This window comes from Symphalangus syndactylus, chromosome 7, assembly GCF_028878055.3.
Source record: "Symphalangus syndactylus isolate Jambi chromosome 7, NHGRI_mSymSyn1-v2.1_pri, whole genome shotgun sequence".
NCBI lineage: Eukaryota > Metazoa > Chordata > Mammalia > Primates > Hylobatidae > Symphalangus > Symphalangus syndactylus.
This window is the reverse complement of record NC_072429.2, coordinates 13,771,309-13,791,765: the sequence shown is the minus strand read 5'-3', so window position 1 is coordinate 13,791,765 and position 20,457 is coordinate 13,771,309. Positions and strand designations below refer to the sequence as shown.

The following is a 20,457-nucleotide window of genomic DNA, read 5'->3' as shown; positions in this document are numbered from 1 at the left end:
GCTGCTTTCTGGAGGCCTTTCCTGGGGGTCAGCTTGGGCCAGGCGCTGTCTCTGGGTAAAATTGAAAGGCCCAGTCCCTGCCATGTGGCAGTCTCAGAGTCAAGGAGAACAGATCTAACCAGGAGATAGGGTATGATGCGTTTGAGAAAGAGCAGGTAGTCTCCATCCTTCAAAGGTCCTGGGGTTGCAGGTCTCAAACAGACCTGCATCTGGTCCAAGTCCTTTAGACACAGACCCCTGGGTGCTCAACACAGACAGACACTCCTGCTCTCGGGGCACAGGCACTTTACCCAAACTCATGAGGCCGCTGAGTCACACCAAGATGGCTGTTGATTAATTTGCTGTTGATTGACAGGGGTGTCCCCAGGACCCCAACACTCAAAGCCATGGAGAAGACGCCAGGCCTTAGTGGGCAGCAGAGCATGGTCAGAGTCTGCAGAGTGGGATGACCCAGCAATTAGTGGTCTCAAGACAAGACAGCCTTGGGCTTCCCCGGGGGTAGCCCACCAATGGGACATGAATACTTGAAACCTGTTGGTTGAAATGTCCCTGCTAGACCCTGGTGGATGGGTTTTTCCCACTTACCACCAGGACTGTCCTTTTTCTTCTGTTCCAAGGCTGCCCAAACCCCTTATAAGTGATACCTGTTTAGCTCAGTTAATTACAACAATAGTAGGAGGCATAGCTGTCACTCACTGAGTACTTCCTGGGGGCTAGACGTGCTAAGCTCTCTTCCTCCATCATCTTCTCGATCATCATGACAGCTCTGATGTTGAGACTGTTATTGAGCCCATCTTGTTGATTTGGCCATTGAGGCACTGAGAGGTGGTTGTAGAGCTATAAAGTGGCTGAGTGGAGATTAGGGCAGGTTTTCCTTGGGCTCCAGAGCCTGGCTTCTTGATCACCTCACGCCTCAGTCTGAGGAAGGGGCTGTGCGTCTGCCCACCTGCGAGCTGCTCTCTGTCTAATGACTTAGTCCCTCTGTTCTGACTTACCCTAAATTGATGTTCCCGGGAGCCCTGTTTCTTTTATTCACTGTTTCACGGGGGGCATCTCATTGTAACCCTCACATGCTCATAGCAGCTAACAGATGGAAAAGCACAGATGCAAGCTCAGGACCACCCTGCAGTTCAAATTCCAGCTCAGTCATTCACTAGCTATTGACCGGGGACATGTCACATAGCCACTGTGTGCCTCAGTTTACTCATTCATAAAATGGAGATGATACTTTATAAGAGTGCTGTCACATGAGGCAATGTTTTCAAAAATGCCTAGCCCACCAAAAAAAAGCCTTTAGGTAAATGATACTGACTGCTGCTATTTTTCACTCTTTTTCTCTGTCCCTCAGCTCTGGGTTGTGACCCAGACAGTCACCCTGCCCCAGCAGCTCTCCTGGAGAAAGCTGGTCTTCCCTTACTCAAAGCTCCTTTTCCCAGTGCTTTGGCAAGGCCCAGCAGCCAGAACAGCTTGCTCAGCTTCTCTATGGCTGCAGCCGCACTCTGCCCGGGGAACAGGCAGCAGTGACCCAGTGGGAGGTCAGGGCTCAGTGTTATTTACCCCTGGAGCGGCCTGGGCTCCCTCAGGCTCAGCATTTGGGGTTGGGGTTACCCAGTGGTTCAATTTGGCCTCCAGCTGTTGCAGACTTTAGCACCTTGAAGTGCCCAAACTGGAGAGATCCCAGGGGTCATCATCCCAGGCCCATCCGTGTTCAGATGGGGAAGCCAAGTCCCTGAGGGAGGGAGGGGCTGGCCCAAGGACGCACTGTTAGCTCAGCCTCTTAGTATCCTTAGTCCCTGCTGTGTGCGTTCTCAGGAAGGTTGGTGGCAGGGTGGGGCCTTCTGGCTTTGCAGTTCAGTCTATTCCTCTGAAGAAGCTAGCCCACTCCCCACACAGCATTTACACCCATCACACACACACACACACACACACACACACACACACACACACACTGGGACTCCTGCTTATTCATCATGTGTGGCTCAGAATGTCCCCTCCCCAGTCTCCCAGATGCCTTCCAGGAGAATGGGTCATTCATTCATTCCCCTCAACTCTCCATGTCCCTCCATCCCACATGCATGGTGTCACAGTGTTAGGGATATTCTTATGTCTTCCTCCTTCTGCAGACTGTGACTCCTTCTGGGGAAAGGGCAGGACTTGCTCACCTCAGGGTCCCCAGCAGCCAGCCATGGGCCACCACAGTGGAGGTGTTCTGCAAACCACTGTTGAATAAATGAATGGATTTCGCATGGCCTAGAGGCTGAAGGAGGCAATAGCCAAAAATTGCACTTTTCCTTTTACAGCTCTGCATTCTAATTTATTTTCTGATTCTGGTGCTGCTTGCAGCTCACATGGCCAATTTCTAAACAAAAATGCCCAGCTGTGCACGGCAGAGTTTAGGGCCTCCAGGGGAAGGGATGTGAGAGAGGGAGTGGGGGAGTCTGGCTTCGTGGGGCGGAGAGGGAGGAAAGTCCTTTCTGGAGGGTTGCTGGGGGGCCCTCTGCAATCCAGTCCCCACCCACCCTGAGACACAGTTTGTACTTCTGATTCTCATATCCTTTACCCCAGGAATACGTCGCCTACAGCCACACGGGCCGCATCATCCCTGCAATCTGGTTCCGCTACGACCTCAGCCCCATCACGGTCAAGTACACAGAGAGACGGCAGCCGCTGTACAGATTCATCACCACGGTGAGTGGCCTGGGGCAGTGGGCCAGGCCCTGAGCCAGCCACCCTGCGCCTGCTCTGGGCCCCTTTCCTTGGTGCCCCTCACCTGTTCTCGCTGAAACAGGATGCAGCCTGCAGGGCTAGGGGCTCTGGCTGGGCACAGGAGGCTTCGACCCCAAGGATGCTGAGAAATGTCAGAAACACATCAGTATCAATGACGTTTTGTCTAGAAAGTGTTTTCCAGAGGGGAATGCCCTGAAATCCATTTAATTCCTGAAGCAAATCTCCATATGGTTCCACTGGATGTTTAGGATTTTCTCCAGCTTTTTATTGTTATGGAAATTATTCTTAGCAGAGTTTATCCTTTAAGGTGTAAATTTTGCACCAAAGATTTAACTCATTTTTTTTCCAGGTCTAATTTCCAGTTATAGCTGCTGAGAGGGTCAGATTTTTCTCTTTCCTTCCTCCCTGTTCTTTATTTTTTGCCATGGTGTCTGCCACATCCAGTTTTCTCTAGGGCAGCTTCAAGCTGATGGTAGTTTTCCTGTATGCTGATTATTTCTGTCACATCTACTGTTTCCTGGCCTCCCATTCAGAAGGTTCTTGGGGTCAGAACAGGAGGGTCAGGGTGCCCTACTTCACCCAAGAGACCCAGGAGGTACTGAAGAAGCCAGAGTTAGCTGAGGTGGAAGAGACAGGGTGGCTATCCCTACTTCACAGATTTGGAAACTGAGACCTAAAGATAAATACAGCATTGAGAGGCCCTTATGCTTCTGTACTTCTTCATACTTGTAACGATGGTTCAAGATCAAGAGTCTTGGCTCTTTCATTTCCCACAATAACTAGGTCAGTATCAGTCAGGACTCTGTTACCGAAGATCTAGAACTAGACCTTGAGCTGGCCTGAGGAGTAGAAGGCTTCAGGCATGGCTGGATCCAGCTTCAAACGTTGCCAGGAGTAGGTCTCTATCTTCAGATCTGCTTTCCTCTATACTGGCTTCATCTTCAAGTAGAATTTACCAGTAGAAATGACCTTTTTCTCAGTCATTCTAACCAAGTCCTAGATAGGACAGAGCTCTCACTGGCCCAGCTCAGGCTTCATGCCATCCTTGTGGCCTGGGAAATCAAATGCTCTGGTTGGCCAGGCTTAGGCCCTGTACCCTCTCTGGTGTCAACCCCATCCAAACCACAGGGACACAGATTGTGAGGAATGAGGTTTCTCAAGAGAAAAGGCAGGGGCCAGCTCCTGGAAGAGGAAAGAGTGGGTGCCAGGAGGCAGAACAGTGGGATGTTGTGACAGGGTCTCTGCCTTCTCATCTGTGACGTAAGAATGATCATCTCTGCTCCTGCCACCTCCCAGGGCCTTGTGGGACTCAGAGGAGATCATGAAAGGAGAAGCTGTTTGCAGATATGAAGAGCCAAGTAGTACGGGGCACAGTGGCTCACACTTGTAGTCCCAGCACTTTGGGAGGCTGAGGCAGGAGGATCGCTTGAGGCCAGGAGTTTGAAGCCAGCCTGGGTGACATTGTCAAAGCTTGTCTCTAAGAATCTTCTTAAATTAGCTGGATATGGTGGTGCACGCACCTGTAGTCCCAGCCACTGAGGAGGCTGAGGTGAGAGTATCACTTGAGCCCAGGATTTTAAGGTTAGAGTGAGTCATGATCATGCCACTGCACTCTAGCCTGGGCAACAGAGCGAGACCCTTTCTCTAAAAAACAAAAAACCCCAGAAAACAGACAGAGAGATACAAAGGGTGTCATAAGTCTGGTGCTTACGTGAGCCTCAGAACAGTTTTTTGCTGTTCTCTTTGACCACATAAAAGTTAGAAACTTCTGTTCAACAAACGGCACATAACATAAAGCAAAAATCTCACACGCAGCTTGGGAAAAGATACTTGCCATACATATGGGAAAGGGGTAGCCTTCAGAATTCATATGTAAAGAACTCCTAGAGATCAGTAAGAAAAAGTTAACAACCAAAAAAAATAGACAAGGCCAAGGACCAGCTCTTCACAGAGGAGATGATATTGGCAGTAAACAGATGCCCAAGTTCACTAGAAATTGGAGGGATGGGATTTAAAACAAGACTCAATTCAGGCCAGATGTGGTAGCTCACACCTGTAATCCCAGCGCTCTGGGAGGTGGAAGCAGGAGGATCACTTGAGGCCAGGAGTTTGAAACCAGCCTGGTCACCGCAGCAAGACCCCCTCCCTACAAAATAAAAGTTAAAAAATTAGCTAGACATAGTGGCGCATGCCTGTAGTTTCAGCTACTTGGGAGGCTGAGGTGGGAGGATTGCTTGAGCGTGGGAGGTTGACACTGCAGTGAGCCATGATGGTGCCACTGCACTCCAGCCTGGGCAACAGAGTGAGATCCGGTCTCAGAAAAATAAAAAAATTAAAAGACCCAACTGAATCCTATTGGACTGACAGAAATTGAAAACTTGCCTGGCTGACACCTGTAATTCCAGCACTTTAGGAGGCCGAGGCGGCAGATCACCTGAGGTCAGGAGTTCAAGACCAGCCTAGCCAACATGGCAAAACACTACTAGAAATACAAAAATTAGCGGGGCATGGTGGTGTGCACCTGTAATCCCCGCTACTTGGGAGGCTGAGGTGGGAGAATTACTTGTACCTGGGAGGCAGAGGTTACGGTGAGCCAGGATCACTCCAGTGCACTCCAGCCTGGGCAACAGATTGAGACTCCGTCTCAAAAAAAAAAAGAAATTGAAAACCTGTTACTACAAAGATTGGGAAGATGTGAAGCCATGGGAACCCACATGTACTACTGGTGTGCAGGGACATGGGTACAGCTACTCTGAGGGGAGATGCACAAACCCCAGGACCCAAAAAATCAGGGGATTTGTGAGCAAATGATTTAACCCAAGACCCCACAGGGTAGCACACCCCAAGTGGGTCTTGGTGCTGATTCTTACTCCAGCTCTCCTACTCCACACCCACGATAAGCCACACACAAAGATACAAGTAGGTTCCCTGGTGCCTCCGTGAAGGTCTAGACCACTCCTCAGAGGCCCTAGGGTCTGTAGCATTAACTGTAGCAGAGAAACCCCCTCCAGCCATGCCTCACAGTAGAGTTTAGAAAGCTCTTCTGTTTCCCCGTTTCTGTTTGCTCCTGTATGGAAAGCAGCCGAGACTCTGGGCATTAAAATCATTTGGCAATGGCTGGGCATGGCGGCTTATGCCTGTAATCCCAGCACTTTGGGAGGCCGAGGTGGGGGATCACTTGAGGTCAGGAGTTCAAGACCAGCCTGGCCAACATGACAAAACCTCGTCTCTAGTGAAAATACAAAAATTAGCCGAGCATGGGGGTGGGCATTTGTAGTCCCAGCTACTCGGGAGGCTGAGGCCGGAGAATCCCTTGAACCCAGAAGGCGGACGTTGCAGTGAGCTGAGCTGATGCCACTGCACTCCAGCCTGGGTGCCAAAGCGAGACTCTATCTCAAAAAAAACAAATAAATAAAAATAAATGGGCCGGGCACGGTGGCTCACGCCTGTAATCCCAGCACTTTGGGAGGCTGAGGTGGGCGGATCACCAGGTCAGGAATTTGAGACCAGCCTGACCAACATTGTGAAACCCCATCTCCACTAAAAGTACAAAAAATTAGCCGGGCATGGTGGCACGTGCTTGTAGTCCCAGCTACTTGGGAGAGTGAGGCAGGAGAATTGCTTGAACCTGGCAGGCAGAGGTTGCAGTGAGCTGAGATCACGCCACTGCACTCTGGTCTGGGCAACAGAGTGAGAATCCATCTCAAAAAAAAAAAAAAAAAGAAAGAAAGAAAGAAAAGAAATCACTTGGCAAGTGGCTGAGAAAATGAAGCGACTTCATTTATTCACTTAACATTTGCTAGAATTCACTATGTGCCAGCCCCTGTAGCAGGCACCAGGGTTGGCTGAATCATACACAGTCCCTGCCTTGAAGGAGCCCCCTGCTGGAGGGGCGGATGAGTGAGCACAGGCAGCATTGACAGGCTGTAGTGGAGATGTGTGCCAGACACTGCAGGCAAACAAGAGGGCGCCATCCCCTTTGTTGGGAAGCTCTAAGAATGGAACCCTGTGATGGGCCTTGAGCTGAGGAGGAAGGGGCCGGGAAAGGGAATACTATGCGCAGAGGTGCCCAGTGTAACATGTCCTGTGAAGGCCATGCCACCTCCTTTGGCAGGTGACGGACTCCCCAGTGAGCCGCTGACCTTCTGAGAGCAGGAGGCTCCAAGAAGCCACGGGGAAGACCCTTCCTTCGTCAGAGACCCAATGCCTCTATGACTCCTCCTTCTCTTCCTGTCCTTGGCCACCAGCCTGTCCTCCATCTCTGCCCCATCCACCTCTGCTCAAGCGTGGGCTGGCAAAGCCCTGGGCTTATGGGCCACACTGCTGCAGGGAACCTCCTGACATCATTAGCCTGGTGGTTCTTCTGAAGGCCCCATGCCACCACCTTGGTTGCCATGGTAACCGTGGGGTCGGCTCTGAAGGAGCCAGCCGGCCGGCTGTCCCTGGCAGATGGCGTCATTGTGGAGCTTCAAAGGCCCTTGTCACAGGGCAGCAGATGTGGGGATGACGCCAGCACTCAGAAACACACATACACACACGGCACAAAGATCCCTGGGAGCCCTCGGAGGGTGGGGTGGGGCCGGGATGGAAGTGGAGGCACCTGCTGTGGCTTCTCTTTCTCTCTTTTTAAAATAAAACACTTGCGTGCAAAGTGCCTAAATGGCAAATGGGGGCCTCTGCAAATAGCTCCTTAGAGGGGCTGCAGATGAAGAGGGGCTTAGGTCAGGATGTCGTCATGTGGCGGCTGCGGGGCTGGGAGGCAGCTGTGGGTGGGCTGGAGGGAGGGAGGGTAGAGGCAGGTGGGGCCTCCCAGATGCATTGCCAAGTGTTAAGTACCTGGCTGCTTCCAGGTTGCCCCTCCAGGGTCTCATTGTCCCAAAAGGGCTTGTTTATCCCCAGCCTACAAGTTTTTCCTCCTGGACATCTTTAGCCAGGCTTCTTGGAGCTCCTCTCTCTCAGCACGTGGGGCACCTTGCTCAGAGTGATGCTCTGTGCTGTATCAGAACATTCCAGTGCCAAGGGAATAAACAGATTGTGTGTGACGACATGCAAGTAATCCCCTCCAAAGTGCTCCCCTCCTACACACACATTTGTCCCCTGCCACTTGCTGTGGCTCCCTTTTTGAGATTGAGATTGCCTTCAAGTGGGTTGTGGTGACAGACTGGATGGCTTCAGAGGTGTCAGATCTCTTTCCTTGCATGGTTTATTTTATTTTGGAGGAACAGCCAGAAGTCACAAAGTGCCAGCTGGGCCAGTATGGCCAGGATGGTTTTTGCCCACCAAGAAGTACCGGATGGCGATGACACCCTCCCATTGCATGCTACTCAAAACCTATCATTCTTGAAGAGTCGCACAGCTCACTTAACTCAAGTGGTGCTCAGGGCCCTTGGCCAGGGCTTAACCTGGGTATGGGGGAGAGTTTCTACAGGCAGCCCCACCCACAGACGTTCCTCTCTGCTGCCCTCCTTCATGCTTTCTAACCTGGGGACTAATCCCCCAGACTTTAGATTGCCCTGCATGGTTGTCAGGCCTGATGATGACCTCCAGGTCTGACTTACCTGTGTCCCCAGCATCCAGTGAAGGGCCTGGCCTGGACACAGGTGCTCAGAAATGTGTAAGGGGCAGCTGCCTAAAGAAGTGATCATATTTTCAGCTGGGCGTGGTGGCTCACACCTGTAATTCCAGCACTTTGGGAGGCCAAGGTGGGCAGATCGCCTGAGGCTAGGAGTTCAAGACCAGCCTGGCCAACATGGCGAAACCTCGTCTCTACTAAAAATACAAAAAATTAGCCAGGTGTGGTGGTGCATGCCTGTAGTCCCAGCTACTGTGGAGGCTGAGGCAGTTGGAGGCTGAGGCAGGAGATCTTGGCAGTGAGCCAAGATCGTGCCACTGCACTCCAGCTCTGTCTCAAAAAAGAAGAAAAAAAAGGTGATCATATTTTCCCTAGCCACACAGGATGAGGGAAAAAAGTGATCATATAGCTACCCTTATTAAGCACCTACTATGTGCCAAGTAATTACATAGTTAACTCCTTTAGCCCTCCCAGCAACCTCTTTAGGTAGATGATTTTGTTCCTGTTTTATAAATGGATTAAACTGAGGCTCAGAGAGGTGGAAAAACTCATCCAAGATCACACAGCCAGTCAATGGCAAGGCTCGGACCTGACCCCAGTGCCTGCCTCTGCAACATCCCCTACCCCCAGCACTGTCTCGGGAGCCTCTATCTTCCAAAACAAGGGCTATCAGGGGTGTTGCAGCAGTAAAGCCCCCAGAAGTCATAGAACTCTTGGTAGGACAGACATCAGGATCATTTGATACAGTGACTTTCATTCTGGGAATCAGAAAGAAATATTAGAGCAGGAAACAAAGTTTTATTGTGAATATGCATGGTGAAATCACAGCTTCACACAAACCATTAAAAAAGCCAACGTCCATCTAAGGCAGATTGGCTGACAGTTTGCAAGTTTTCCTGCCCATATCTAACACCTTTTGTTCATCTGTTTAGGCTTCTGCAAACATTTGCCAGAAACTAAGGCAGCAAGTGCTGGGGGCAGGGAAGAGGGCAGGGGCATTAAGAAGAATTGACAAGGCCGGGCGCAGTGGCTCACGCCTGTAATCCCAGCATTGTGGGAGGCCGAGGTGGGCGGATCACGAGGTCAGGAGTTCGAGACCAGCCTGACTAACATGGTGAAACCCCGTCTCTACTAAAAATACAAAAATTAGCCAGGCGTGGTGGTGCACACCTTTAATCTCAGCTACGTGGGAGGCTGAGGCAGGAGAATCGCTTGAACCAGGGAGACGGAAGTTGCAGTGAGCCGAGATCATGCCATTGCACTCCAGCCTGGGCGAAAGAGCAAGACCCCGTCTCAAAAAAAAAAGAATTGACAAGAGACAAACTTCAAACTGAGAAGGTTCTACCCACTAAGATGATGTGAGTTGGAAAAATGACCATCTTGGCCCTGGAGTGGCAGGAGAGCCTTCAGAGCTCCCATATGCAGCCTCGGTTCTCTCCTCTCTGCCCCCACTACCCTGCTCAGGGTTCCCTCGGTGCTCAGTGTCTCTCTTCCCTGGACCACGAGCTCCGACAAAGCCAGGTTTAGTCATCGCTGGTCTCCAGATCCAGTGCATCAATGTGGGTAATAAGTAGGTGTCAAACAGTGAGCAAATAGAAGGAGAGGTGTACGCCTTGGTTCACCCTCAACCAAGACGATTTCTGTTATCCGAGGGACAGAACAGAACCCATATCAGGAGCTTGGTGATTCAGGTCTGGAAATGTGCGAAACGCTTCAGTTCAGATCCTTCCGTGGTATTCTGAGCTGAACTAGATCTTCAAGAAGGTGTTCCAGAGACAGATTGCTCCAAACTGGGTCTGTACACAGAGAGGGGCCTCCTGGCGCGTGCGTTCCCAGAGTGGGTTCGGAGGCGGAAGAGGAACGTGAGAGCGAGTGGGCTCCATTTTGCACACCAGGCTGGTTTTTATAGATGCACAGCTTCTGACTTCACACACTTTGCTGACGGGGACCCCTTACGTCAGGATATTTGCTACGTAAACCTTAACAGAATTGAGAAGACGGATTCCCTGCGTGGAAGCTATCTGTACATGAAGAGAGGGGCTGGGAAGAGTCTTCCGGCTGGGAATGAGGCAAGGTGGGCTAACAGGAAAAGCAGGCCCTTTGCAGCCTCCCAAACCTGGCTTCTAGTGATCCTTGCTTAGTCGGTAGCCCTATGACTCTGGACAAGTCATTCCCTCTCTGACCCTCTGTGTCCTTATCTGTGAAATGAGGGTCACCTAGCAGTGGCAAGGATTGAATGAGAAAAGAGGAGAAGGTGCCATCTCAAACCCAGCACATAATAGGTGCTCAACCAAAGTGAGGTTCTTTCGAGGTGGGGTGGGTGGGTGGGTATTTTGCAGCCCATAGGAATTGTAAAAATGTCAGCGGGAGGCCTCTACTCTCCGAGGCCCCCGGAGCTCTGCCTGACACCACACTCTCTCCTCCTCCACCCCCAGCCTTTCCAGGGCCCAGTCAACCACTTCCCTTCCACAACTACACCCCCCACCTCTGCCTCCTCCACGACTTGGTGTTCTCATCCCCGGCTCCAGCCTGTCTGCCGCTGCTGGGGCCTGATGAGACTCTAATTCATTATTTATTTCCTCACGCGGCGCCTCCTCCACACGCTTTTAAAGCAGTGCTGACTGAACAGGGAAAGTGACTGAACAGTTCCTGGGCACTTAGGGTACAGCAGGCAGCTGGACAGTGTCATCCCAGTCCTTGCAGTGGGTCCCATTCTACAGATGGGGCAACTGAGGCTCAGAGAGGTCAACTGGCTTTCCCAGCCAGGACCACAGAGCTGGGATTGGACCGCAGGAGTGTTTACCCCAAAGTCCACAATCTTGCCTCCCACGGCGGTGTGTATGGTGCTTCTCCATTGCACGCTATGGGAGAGTAATGGGGAGGGGAGTAATGATGCACTGGGAAGGCGTTCATGCTGGTGGAAAAACAGGCATTTAGCTCCCCCTCCAGTGCGGCTGGCACACATCCTCCCCATATTGTAAGGAATTAAGAACCATAATGAAAATGTGAGGGAAACACACACGCACCCCTTTTAAAGGTAGACAAGCTGACTTCATTCTAGTCACAGTGGAAGGCCAAGAAGCTGACGGGGCCCTTGGGAGGAAGTTGCTGGTTGGGAACAGAGGGGCATTATCGGATGACGTCTGATGAATGCCACTTCCTGCACTGCCCTCAGACTCACTGGGGCCCAGGTATTGAACTGTCTTTGTTTTTGTTTCTGGAGCTGTGGCTGCTGCCCAGAGCAGTGGTGCATGCACTGGCCGAGGTGGCCCTCCCTGGCTCAGCGGTCCTGCTCCCTCATCCCCCAGGGGGGAAGACCCCACTCCAGGTTGTCTCTGAGCCTTGAGGCCTGGTTGGGAGATACAAGAGCGTGGCAGTGGCAAGGGACCAAGCCACTCTCAGTCAATGCCACCACAGTCCTAGGGGGTGAGGATTAGTCTTCCTTTTTGTCTTTTTTTTTTTTTTTTCTGAGATGGAGTTTCACTCTTGTTGCCCAGGCCGGAGCGCAGTGGCACGATCTTGGTTCACTGCAACCTCCACCTTCTGAGTTCAAGCAATTCTCCTGGCCCAGCCTCCTGAGTAGCTAGGATTACAGGCACCTGCCACCATGCTCAGCTAATTTTTGTATTTTTAGTAGAGACAGGGTTTCGCCATGTTGGCCAGGCTGGTCTCGAACTCCCGACCTCAGGTGATCCACCCGCCTGGGCCTCCCGAAGTGCTGGGATTACAGGCATGAGCCACTGCACCCGGCCAGTCTCCCCATTTTTAAAAGTCAGAAAACTAAGGCACCGGGAGCTAGGGTGGCACAAGAGCACATGGATGGGAGGGGTCCAAGCCAATTCTGCCAGCCTCCAAAGCCCAGGCCCTCTATGGCATCACTTTCCAGGTGCAGGGTCTCCAGGCACAGCAACTTAGTGGAGAGGGGCACCTCCTGCCTGCCCTGTCCGGGGTCTCCCCCTTCAGGCCCACCTTTTCATCAGCACTGCCTTCCCTATGCCCCCGCTGACACCCCTAAGCGAGTCACCTTTGCCCCTACCTTGGGTGTGGAACTCTGTGCCTTTCCTGAGTAGTCATTCATTCCCTCACTCTGGAACCCACCCATCGGCTCCTCATTCTTTCTCTCACTCACTCCTTTACTTATTCAACAAACAGGTCTTGTGCACCTCCCATGTGGTCAGTTGTGTCTGCTATCTTCTCTCCCTTGGGCATTCAGGAAAATGAGAGTTTTCCCTATAGGCTTGAGGTGGTGAGATTCAGGGAGCTCCCTCACTGGCCAAAGGATGGAACCCACCTCTGGTCTAAGGTGCTTTGCCCCACAGGGATGTTCTTCATCACAAACACATCTTGGCAGTTGCCTGAGGGGACAGGACACCGTGTCTGGGCCTCAGCTACCTGATCTGTTGAATGGGTTGCTGTGTAACTTCAGAGGGCCCTTAGAGTGCATGGGCCCCCGGCAGCCACAAAGAATCTGCCTGCGGTGCCTGGGACACTCTTGCTGTCCTGTTCTTGTATGACTCGTCTTGCCCTCTGCTAAAAGTGCCAGAGAGAGAATGGAAGTTGAGACCCAAAGGCGTGCTCTGGGGAATAAGTAATATTTTACTGATTTTTCTGGTTAAAGTGGGTCTCAGGTTTAGAAAATCTCAGATCTTAGCCACAAGGTTAGAGCCTTCCAGTGAGCTGAAAGATTAAGATCAGGTTTCATTTACTGAGCATCTACTAGGTGCTAGGTGCTCCAAATGTGTTTTCAGCAGAGCCACAGGGGTTTTCTCGTTTTATTTTTATTTTTATGTATTTATTTTGGCAACAGAATCTTGCTCTGTCACCTCGGCTGGAGTGCAGTGGCTGAATCTCGACTCACTGCAACCTCCACTTCTCAGGTTCAAGCAATTCTCATGCATCAGCCTCCCGAGTAGCTGGGATTACAGGCGCCTGCCACCATGCCCAGCTAATTTTTGTATTTTTAGTAGAAACAGGGTTTCACCAAGTGACCACGCTGGTCGCAATCTCCTGAGTTCACGTGATCCTCCTACCTTGGCCTCCCAAAGTGCAAGGATTGCAGGCATGAACCACTGCACCTGGCTGGCCTTCCCGTTTTATAGATGAAGAAACTGAGGCCCAGGAATGCTCTCCCATGGCTAGAATTAGTAAGTGATGCCACGATGCAGCCTCCAAAGGCTGGGTGCTCTCTGCTGCCACGGCGGGAAAGCCGGGTGGACTCCGTAGCCCTCACCTCATGCCACCCTCACCATGTCCAACAGGGAGGTGCACACCTTCCAGCCCCAGCTTTGTCCTGGCCTCCCCTGGAAAGGCCCGGCTCTCCTCGCTTCTCTGTGTGAACAGCAACAGGCTGTGGGAACTAAGTGTCACGACTGCAATTTGCTTTGTTTTCATTTTCATTCATTAGTGTTCCTTCCAGGCCCCATCCCCACATCCCAGAGAAATGCCAATGACCGTCTTCCCTCCTGCCAGTGGCACCCCTGCCCTCCCCTCTGTGAGTTCCTGAGACCCCGCCAGCATCTCCTCCAGCTGGATCCCATTGTTCCCACATCCTCCCAGGAATCCTAAATGGCAAAGCCTGTCATCTTGCTGCCGCCCATGTAGGGCCTGAATTCCAAGGCAGACACACCCCCTGACACAGCCTGCATCTCCCCATGTTCCAGAAGGCATGGTGACCTTCTAAGACGAGGGACAGCCATGACCAGCCACTTCCCTGAGCAAGTTCAGGTGTGGGAACGCCCTGGCACTGGGCATTTCTGAATCTTTCCATATGTCAGAATCCAGGAAGTGCCAGTCCTGGGAGCGCCAGAACCCTCTCCTGTGACTCTACGTCACCTCATTCCAGTCACCTCCTACTGACTGCCAGTGTGTCAGGGAGGCCTGAGGGATGAGAGATAAAATAATGAAAGCAGGGCCGTGGCAATGTGGGCCTGGCCACTAGAGTTCTCTCAGCAATTTTTTCTTTTAAAGTCACGGGGCCAGGCATGGTGGCTCACGCCTATAATCGCAGCACTTTGGGAGGCCGAGGCAGGCGGATCACTTGAGGTCAGGGGTTCGAGACTATCCTGGCCAACATGGTGAAACCCCGTCGCTACTAAAAATACAAAAATTAGCTGGGCATGGTGGTGGGCACCTGTAATCCCAGCTACTTGGGAGGCTGAGGCAGGAGAATCTCTTGAACTCAGGAGTGGAGGTTGCAGTGAGCCAAGATCACCCCACTGTACTCCAATCTGGGCTACAAGAGTGAGACTCAATCTCAAAAAAAAAAAAAAAAAGACATGATCTTGCTCTGTCACCTAGGCTGGAGTGCAGTGGTGCAATCATAGCTCACTGCAGGCTTGACCTCCTGGGCTCAAATGATCCTCAGCCTCCGCCTCCAGAGTAGCTGGGACTACAGCCACCACACCTGGCCAATTTTTTTTTTTGAGATGGAGTCTCGCTCTGTCACCCAGGCTGGAGTGCAGTGGCGCGATCTCGGCTCACTGCAAGCTCTGCCTCCCGGGTTCACGCCATTCTCCTGCCTCAGCCTCTCCGAGTAGCTGGGACTACAGGCGCCCGCCACTACATCCGGCTAATTTTTTGTGTTTTTAGTAGAGACGGGGTTTCACCGTGGTCTCGATCTCCTGACCTCGTGATCCGCCCGCCTCGGCCTCCCAAAGTGCTGGGATTACAAGCGTGAGCCACCGCGCCTGGCCCAATTTTTTTATTTTTTGTAGAGATGGGGATCTCACTGTTTTGCCCAGGCTGGGCTCAAGCTCCTGGACTCAAGCAATCCTTCTATCTCCCAAAGTGCTGAGATTACAGGCATGAGCCACTGTGCCCAGATGAATTCTCTCAGCTTTGAGGAAACCCCCCTGGAATGTGTAAGGATTTCCCTTCCCCTCACTTCAAGTGAACAGTGACCAGCCCCTTCAACAGATGTGGGGTGATGGGGGTACGCTGAGCAAAATCAGTAGATACTCACAGGGAGTCTGCCTCAGGGTTCCCCCTTAGCCTTCAGGCTTGCAGTCACTCACCCTGTGACTGAGCCAGTTGCATAGCAGTTTCCATGCCCCAGGGCCTCAGTTTCCCCTCAGACGATGTGCTTTCCTGTGTACCTCAATACACACATTGTCTCCCTCTGGTCTAGGCCAGCCCCATGAAAGGAGAGTTGAGACTGGGTGCCAGGTGTCTGTGAGTCATAAGCATTTGGGTTCCAAATTGTGTGTAGATGAATACAGATGTGTTGTATGTGTGTGTGTGTGTGTGTGTGTGTGTGTGGTTATTTTTTATTTTTTGCTTCATTGCACGTAAGTCACATTTTCCTATCTTCTGATCCAAGCTCTAAAAGCGTTTTGTGGTATAAAATCTCCCATCATCTGATCCACTCTACCGAAATAAACCAGCTCCCCTGCCGTCATCTTCCCTGAAAAGTCCCCCTGCGTCACGCTCTGAGGCCGGCAGGGAGGGGCCTTGCCCACTTAAAACACTTCACCATAATCCCCCCAGCGCCCCCGGTCCTCTCCACTCCCTGGGGGGCTGCTCCGGTTTCCCGGGCTGTTATTACTGGAGGACCAGCTGCTCCCCTGCCACCCATCCATACAGACCCGGTCTGTCTGTCCTGGGCCTCACAGGTCCCCGCTTAGCTCATCTCATGGAAATATCATTTAAAAAATAAACACTTGATTCGCACTTCCCTCTCGCCTTTGCTGTGTCTCCTGGCCTCCCACCACTGGGCATCAGTTCATCTATTAAGGTGTTCTTGGCTCCCAGAGTTCCCCAGAGGTTGCGGGTCAGTGGCTGGCCGTCCACCTGTGGTGCCTCTGGGGCTGCTAATGGCCTCTGGGGCCACACAACTGTTTATTTCTTCTGAGTCCTGTAGTCATTTAAATGCCTCTTAAATGTAGCATGGGGGAAAGAGCAAGTGCCACATGCACTGTGTGACCTCGGGCAAGTTATTTCCCTCTCTGTACCCCATGGGTACCTCAGTGAAGAGGCATCTCCTTCATGGGCTGTAGGGCTCCTGCTGCTCCGGGGCCCATGGCTGCTCCTAGGATGGGAGGTGTTGGTTCTTATGAATGACATAAAGTAGATGCTCAAGAGGAAAATATGTTTAAAGTTTTCTTGCAAGGCCTGGAGCAGTGGTTCATGCCTGTAATCCCAGCACTTTGTGGGGGCTGAGACAGGTGGATCACTTGAGTCCAGGAGTTCGAGACCAGCCTGGACAACATAGCGAGACCTCACCTCTACAAATTAACAATTAAAAAAATTAGTCAGGCATGGTGGCACCACCTGTAATCCTGGCTACCCCGGAGGCTGAGGCAGGAGAATCACCTGAGCCTGCGAGTTGGGGTCTGCAGTGAGCTACGATCACCAACTACACTGCAGCCTGGGTGACAGAGTGAGACCCTATCCCTACAAATAAATAAGTTTCCTTGCAAATCTTGTATGAACTTCATTTGTCTTCCATCATCCATGCTTTGATTCTCTGAAGTCATCAGAAAGCAATTTGTAGGCCATAACATTTTGAGTAAAACATAACGTTAGTTTGATTAGTCCCAAATGGTGTTCTGAAGTTTGATTAGTCCCAAATGGTGTTCTGACAACTGCAAAGCGTTGTGACTCAATTAGGTGGGTGTTTTGCACCTGAGAAGCAACAGGGTGTCACATTAAGAGCACATACTCCAAAATTTTGAACCCCTATTCAGCCACTTGCTGTGGCATTGGACGAGGGATTCAGGGTCTCTGTGCCTCAGTTTCCTTGGCTGTGAAATAGGTCTAAGAATAGTACCTACTGCCTAGGGTTGAGCTGGGAATTCACTGGGACGGTCGGCATGGAGCACTGTAACCCACCTGGCCCAGGGAAGGTGCTGCATAAGTATTGTGTATTTTGTTGGGGTTAGTATATTATGATGTGGCAGACAGTTATGAATTACAGACATAACAGGTGACATTCATTATCCCCCTGCTACTGCCATTCTCAACCGGGGCAATTTTGACCTCTGGGGACATTTGGCAAGGTTTGGAGACATTGTGGTTGTCACAACATGGGGGAGGGGGGATGATCGGCGTCTCCTGGGTAGAGGCCAGGGATGCTAAAATCCTTCTGCAAAGGACAGCCCCTGTGGCAACAAATTCTCTGGCCCCAAATGTCAACGGTGCCATTAGAAACCTTGCCCTGGCCAGGCACGGTGGCTCACGCTTGTAATCCCAGCACTTTCGGAGGCCGAGGCGGGCGGAGCACGAGGTTAGGAGATCAAGACCATCCTGGCTAACACGTTGAAACCCCCCCACCCTGTCTCTACTAAAAATACAAAAAATTAGCCAGGCGTGGTGGCGGGCACCTGTAGTCCCAGCTGCTCGAGAGGCTGAGGCAGGAGAATGGCATGAACCCTGGAGGTGGAGCTTGCAGTGAGCTGAGATCACGCCACTGCACTCCAATGTGGAAGACAGAGCAAGACTCCGTCTCAAAAAAAAAAAAAGAAACCTTGCTCTAATAGAAGGTTTCTGGTAGCACCAAAGGCCTCTCTCTCCTTTGTAGCACTTGCCTTGGTTACGATTTTGCATTTATTGGTATGATTATTTGCTTACTACCCATCAAGTCCCAGGATGCCATTTCTTGGCTGTGCGACCTTGGGCCCCTGGGACTGCCTTTCAGAACCTCCATTTCCTTCATCTGCAAATGGGATTGTAAATATGTGATAAATTCAGAGTTGAGGTTAAGACCACAGGCTTAAGTGGTCTTAACTTAACCAGGGTTAAGACGTACCTGTGTTCAAGTTGCATCTCTGCTGCTTACGTGGTGAACTTAGGCAAGTTACCTGATGAACCTCAGTTTCCTCCCCTGTGAAATGGGTCTAATAATTCCCTTCCTCATTCAGAGGGTGAATATGGGAATTAAAGGAGCTCATAATGGTGAAGATTATTTTATTATTATTAAATCTACCATCCAACAACTGGTTTTCTTTGAGCCCTAAGTATGTTCCGGACTTTTGGTGACTATGTAGTGGGTATTATGGGCTTAACGGGCAATGTCTGCCTTGCAGAGCCCATCATCTCATAATGTGGGAGGAGTCTGGCCTGGTGCATCATCCAGCACTGACTTCTGACACTCCCACCCCACCCCTGCCCTCTTACAGATCTGTGCCATCATTGGCGGGACCTTCACCGTCGCCGGCATTCTGGACTCATGCATCTTCACAGCCTCCGAGGCCTGGAAGAAGATCCAGCTGGGCAAGATGCATTGACGCCGCACCCAGCTAATGGCTGAGGACCCTGGGCATCGCCAGCCTTGCCTCCAGCGCCCTGTCTCCTTTGGCCCTCAGTCTGGCCCCAAATCTGGCTGTGTCCCAAAGTATGTGTGGGAAGTGGGGGGAAAGTAGAGGATGGCTCGATGTTTTGCAGCTACCTCTTTTCCCCGCGTTTCTTTTTAGACAAATTACACTGCCTGAAGTTGCAGTTCCCCTTTCCCTGGGGAGCCCCAAGAACAGAGTCAGGCATGGGGTGGGGAGTCCAGGGATCTTGGGGACCCCTCCTAGGAGAGCTGCAGTCTCTTCCCTCAGGGGAACATCCCAGAATGCATATCGATCAGCTTTCAGCCAGGCTTCGACAATCTCGCAGCCCCCACTATGTGGACACACTTATGATTTGGTTTCTCCCCTGGGCAGCCAACCTGCCCCAGAGGCACCAGACCTGGGCCCTCAGCTTTGGGACCAGGCTGCCCAAAGGTACTCCTTTATACACCCGGCACCTTCCACGAAAGATGGTACTTCCCAAGCAAGCCCCTATGATTTGTCACTATAGATGGAACCCTGACTTCTGCCCCATCCCTTCCTGCCCAACCTAGAACCCAGGCCTCAAGTCTTTACCCCACCCCTTTCTTGTTCTTCCAAGAAGCAGATGCCCAGTTGCTCAGCAGCAGCGGTAGAGACTTGAATCTGCCCACCAGTCACAAGGCGGGCCACAGATTCCTCTTTCTCTCTTCTCGTTCCTCTGAACCCCCCACCAATGTGCCTCAGCCTGTGTGCTGTGTGGCAACAGCATTTCTTGGTGAAGGGGCTGGTTCCCACTGCCAAGATCTCCCACCACTCTGCTGGGATCTGCAGTGGCAGGGAGTGCGGGTTGTGTGAGGGGAAGTCATCTTTTGAGATCCAGATAGACATGGTTTGTGCACTTACGTCCAGATGGGAAGCATCCTTCCTGCAACCCTAAAATAATCATGCAGCCTCTCAGATGGACGCCATCAGTCCCAAGGCCTTAGGTTGGAGGAAGCAAAGCAGGCCAGCCCTGTCCTGTCCGTGGACCTCTACCTTCTGGACTCCCTACGGGTGCAGAGCACTTGGGTCTCTCTACAGCCCAGTCATGGCCCACTTGACACTGTGCTCCTCCATCAGCTGGTCACATGCCAACACGTTCCCAGCCCCTGGGGCAGCTCCAGGGTGCCCCACCTGCTCCTGAGGTGGGTCCCTACCCTGCTGCTCCTCTTCATCCTTTCCCTTTTGTCCTGAAAGGGAGGGGCAGTGGTCCAGGCATTAATTCCACCCAGGGAATTTTAGCTATGCCCTCATGTCCCAGGGAGAGAGCCACACGCCTGTTTTCCATTTATAGCAAGATTGTTTGCATACTTTTGTAATGAAGGGGAGTGTCCAGTGGAAGGATTTTTAAAATTATCTTATGGATAGCTCAAGTCTCTGCCATTTGTAATTTTTGGCTCTAAGCTCCAATTGGAGACGCTTCTCCTTGTGCATATGAGTTGACTGATGTTGTGAGTGTAAGTGCATTTGGTTATTTCTGGTATCTGTGGCCACTTGGATGGATTTCTTTTTTTACATTCTGTTCCCCAGTTACAGGAAGGAGTCCCTTTGGTGTGTGAATATGTGTGCCTGTAGAGGGTGGGGCAGGGTGGGGTGGGGATGGAAATGTGTGGCATGCACATGAGTTGAAATTCTACTTTTATGCATTTTTTTGAAAAAAAAAAAAAAAAAAAAAACTCTGAGGACATAGGGGATGTCAGTTTCCTATGGAAGAGACACCTCTGACCCGTTATTCTTATAATCAAAATCTGAAGGGAGAAAAATATTTTAGTTCTTTCCCCACTCATTGGATTCAACTAGATTAAAAGGCTGATTTTCAGAAATATTATGGTGTGATTCTTTCCACCTTGACTGGGGCTGGGTAACCCA

At 51.4% G+C, this 20,457-nt stretch overlaps 1 protein-coding gene across 2 annotated transcripts in view; it reads left to right on the top strand.

The window, feature by feature from the left end:
* Positions 1 to 20,411, top strand: part of ERGIC1 (endoplasmic reticulum-golgi intermediate compartment 1) — a 119,090-nt gene extending 98,679 nt beyond the window's left edge. The window contains exons 9-10 of one of the 2 annotated variants that reach the window (XM_055284776.2): positions 2,566 to 2,688; positions 18,415 to 20,411. In XM_055284776.2, coding sequence (XP_055140751.2) covers positions 2,566 to 2,688; positions 18,415 to 18,522 — 231 coding nt within the window. In that variant the 3' untranslated portion in view covers positions 18,523 to 20,411. Of the gene's footprint in view, positions 1 to 2,565; positions 2,689 to 6,841; positions 14,577 to 18,414 lie in introns of those variants that run through there. The other variant, XM_063642634.1, reaches the window with a different exon arrangement.
* The last annotated feature ends 46 nt before the right edge of the window (positions 20,412 to 20,457 follow it).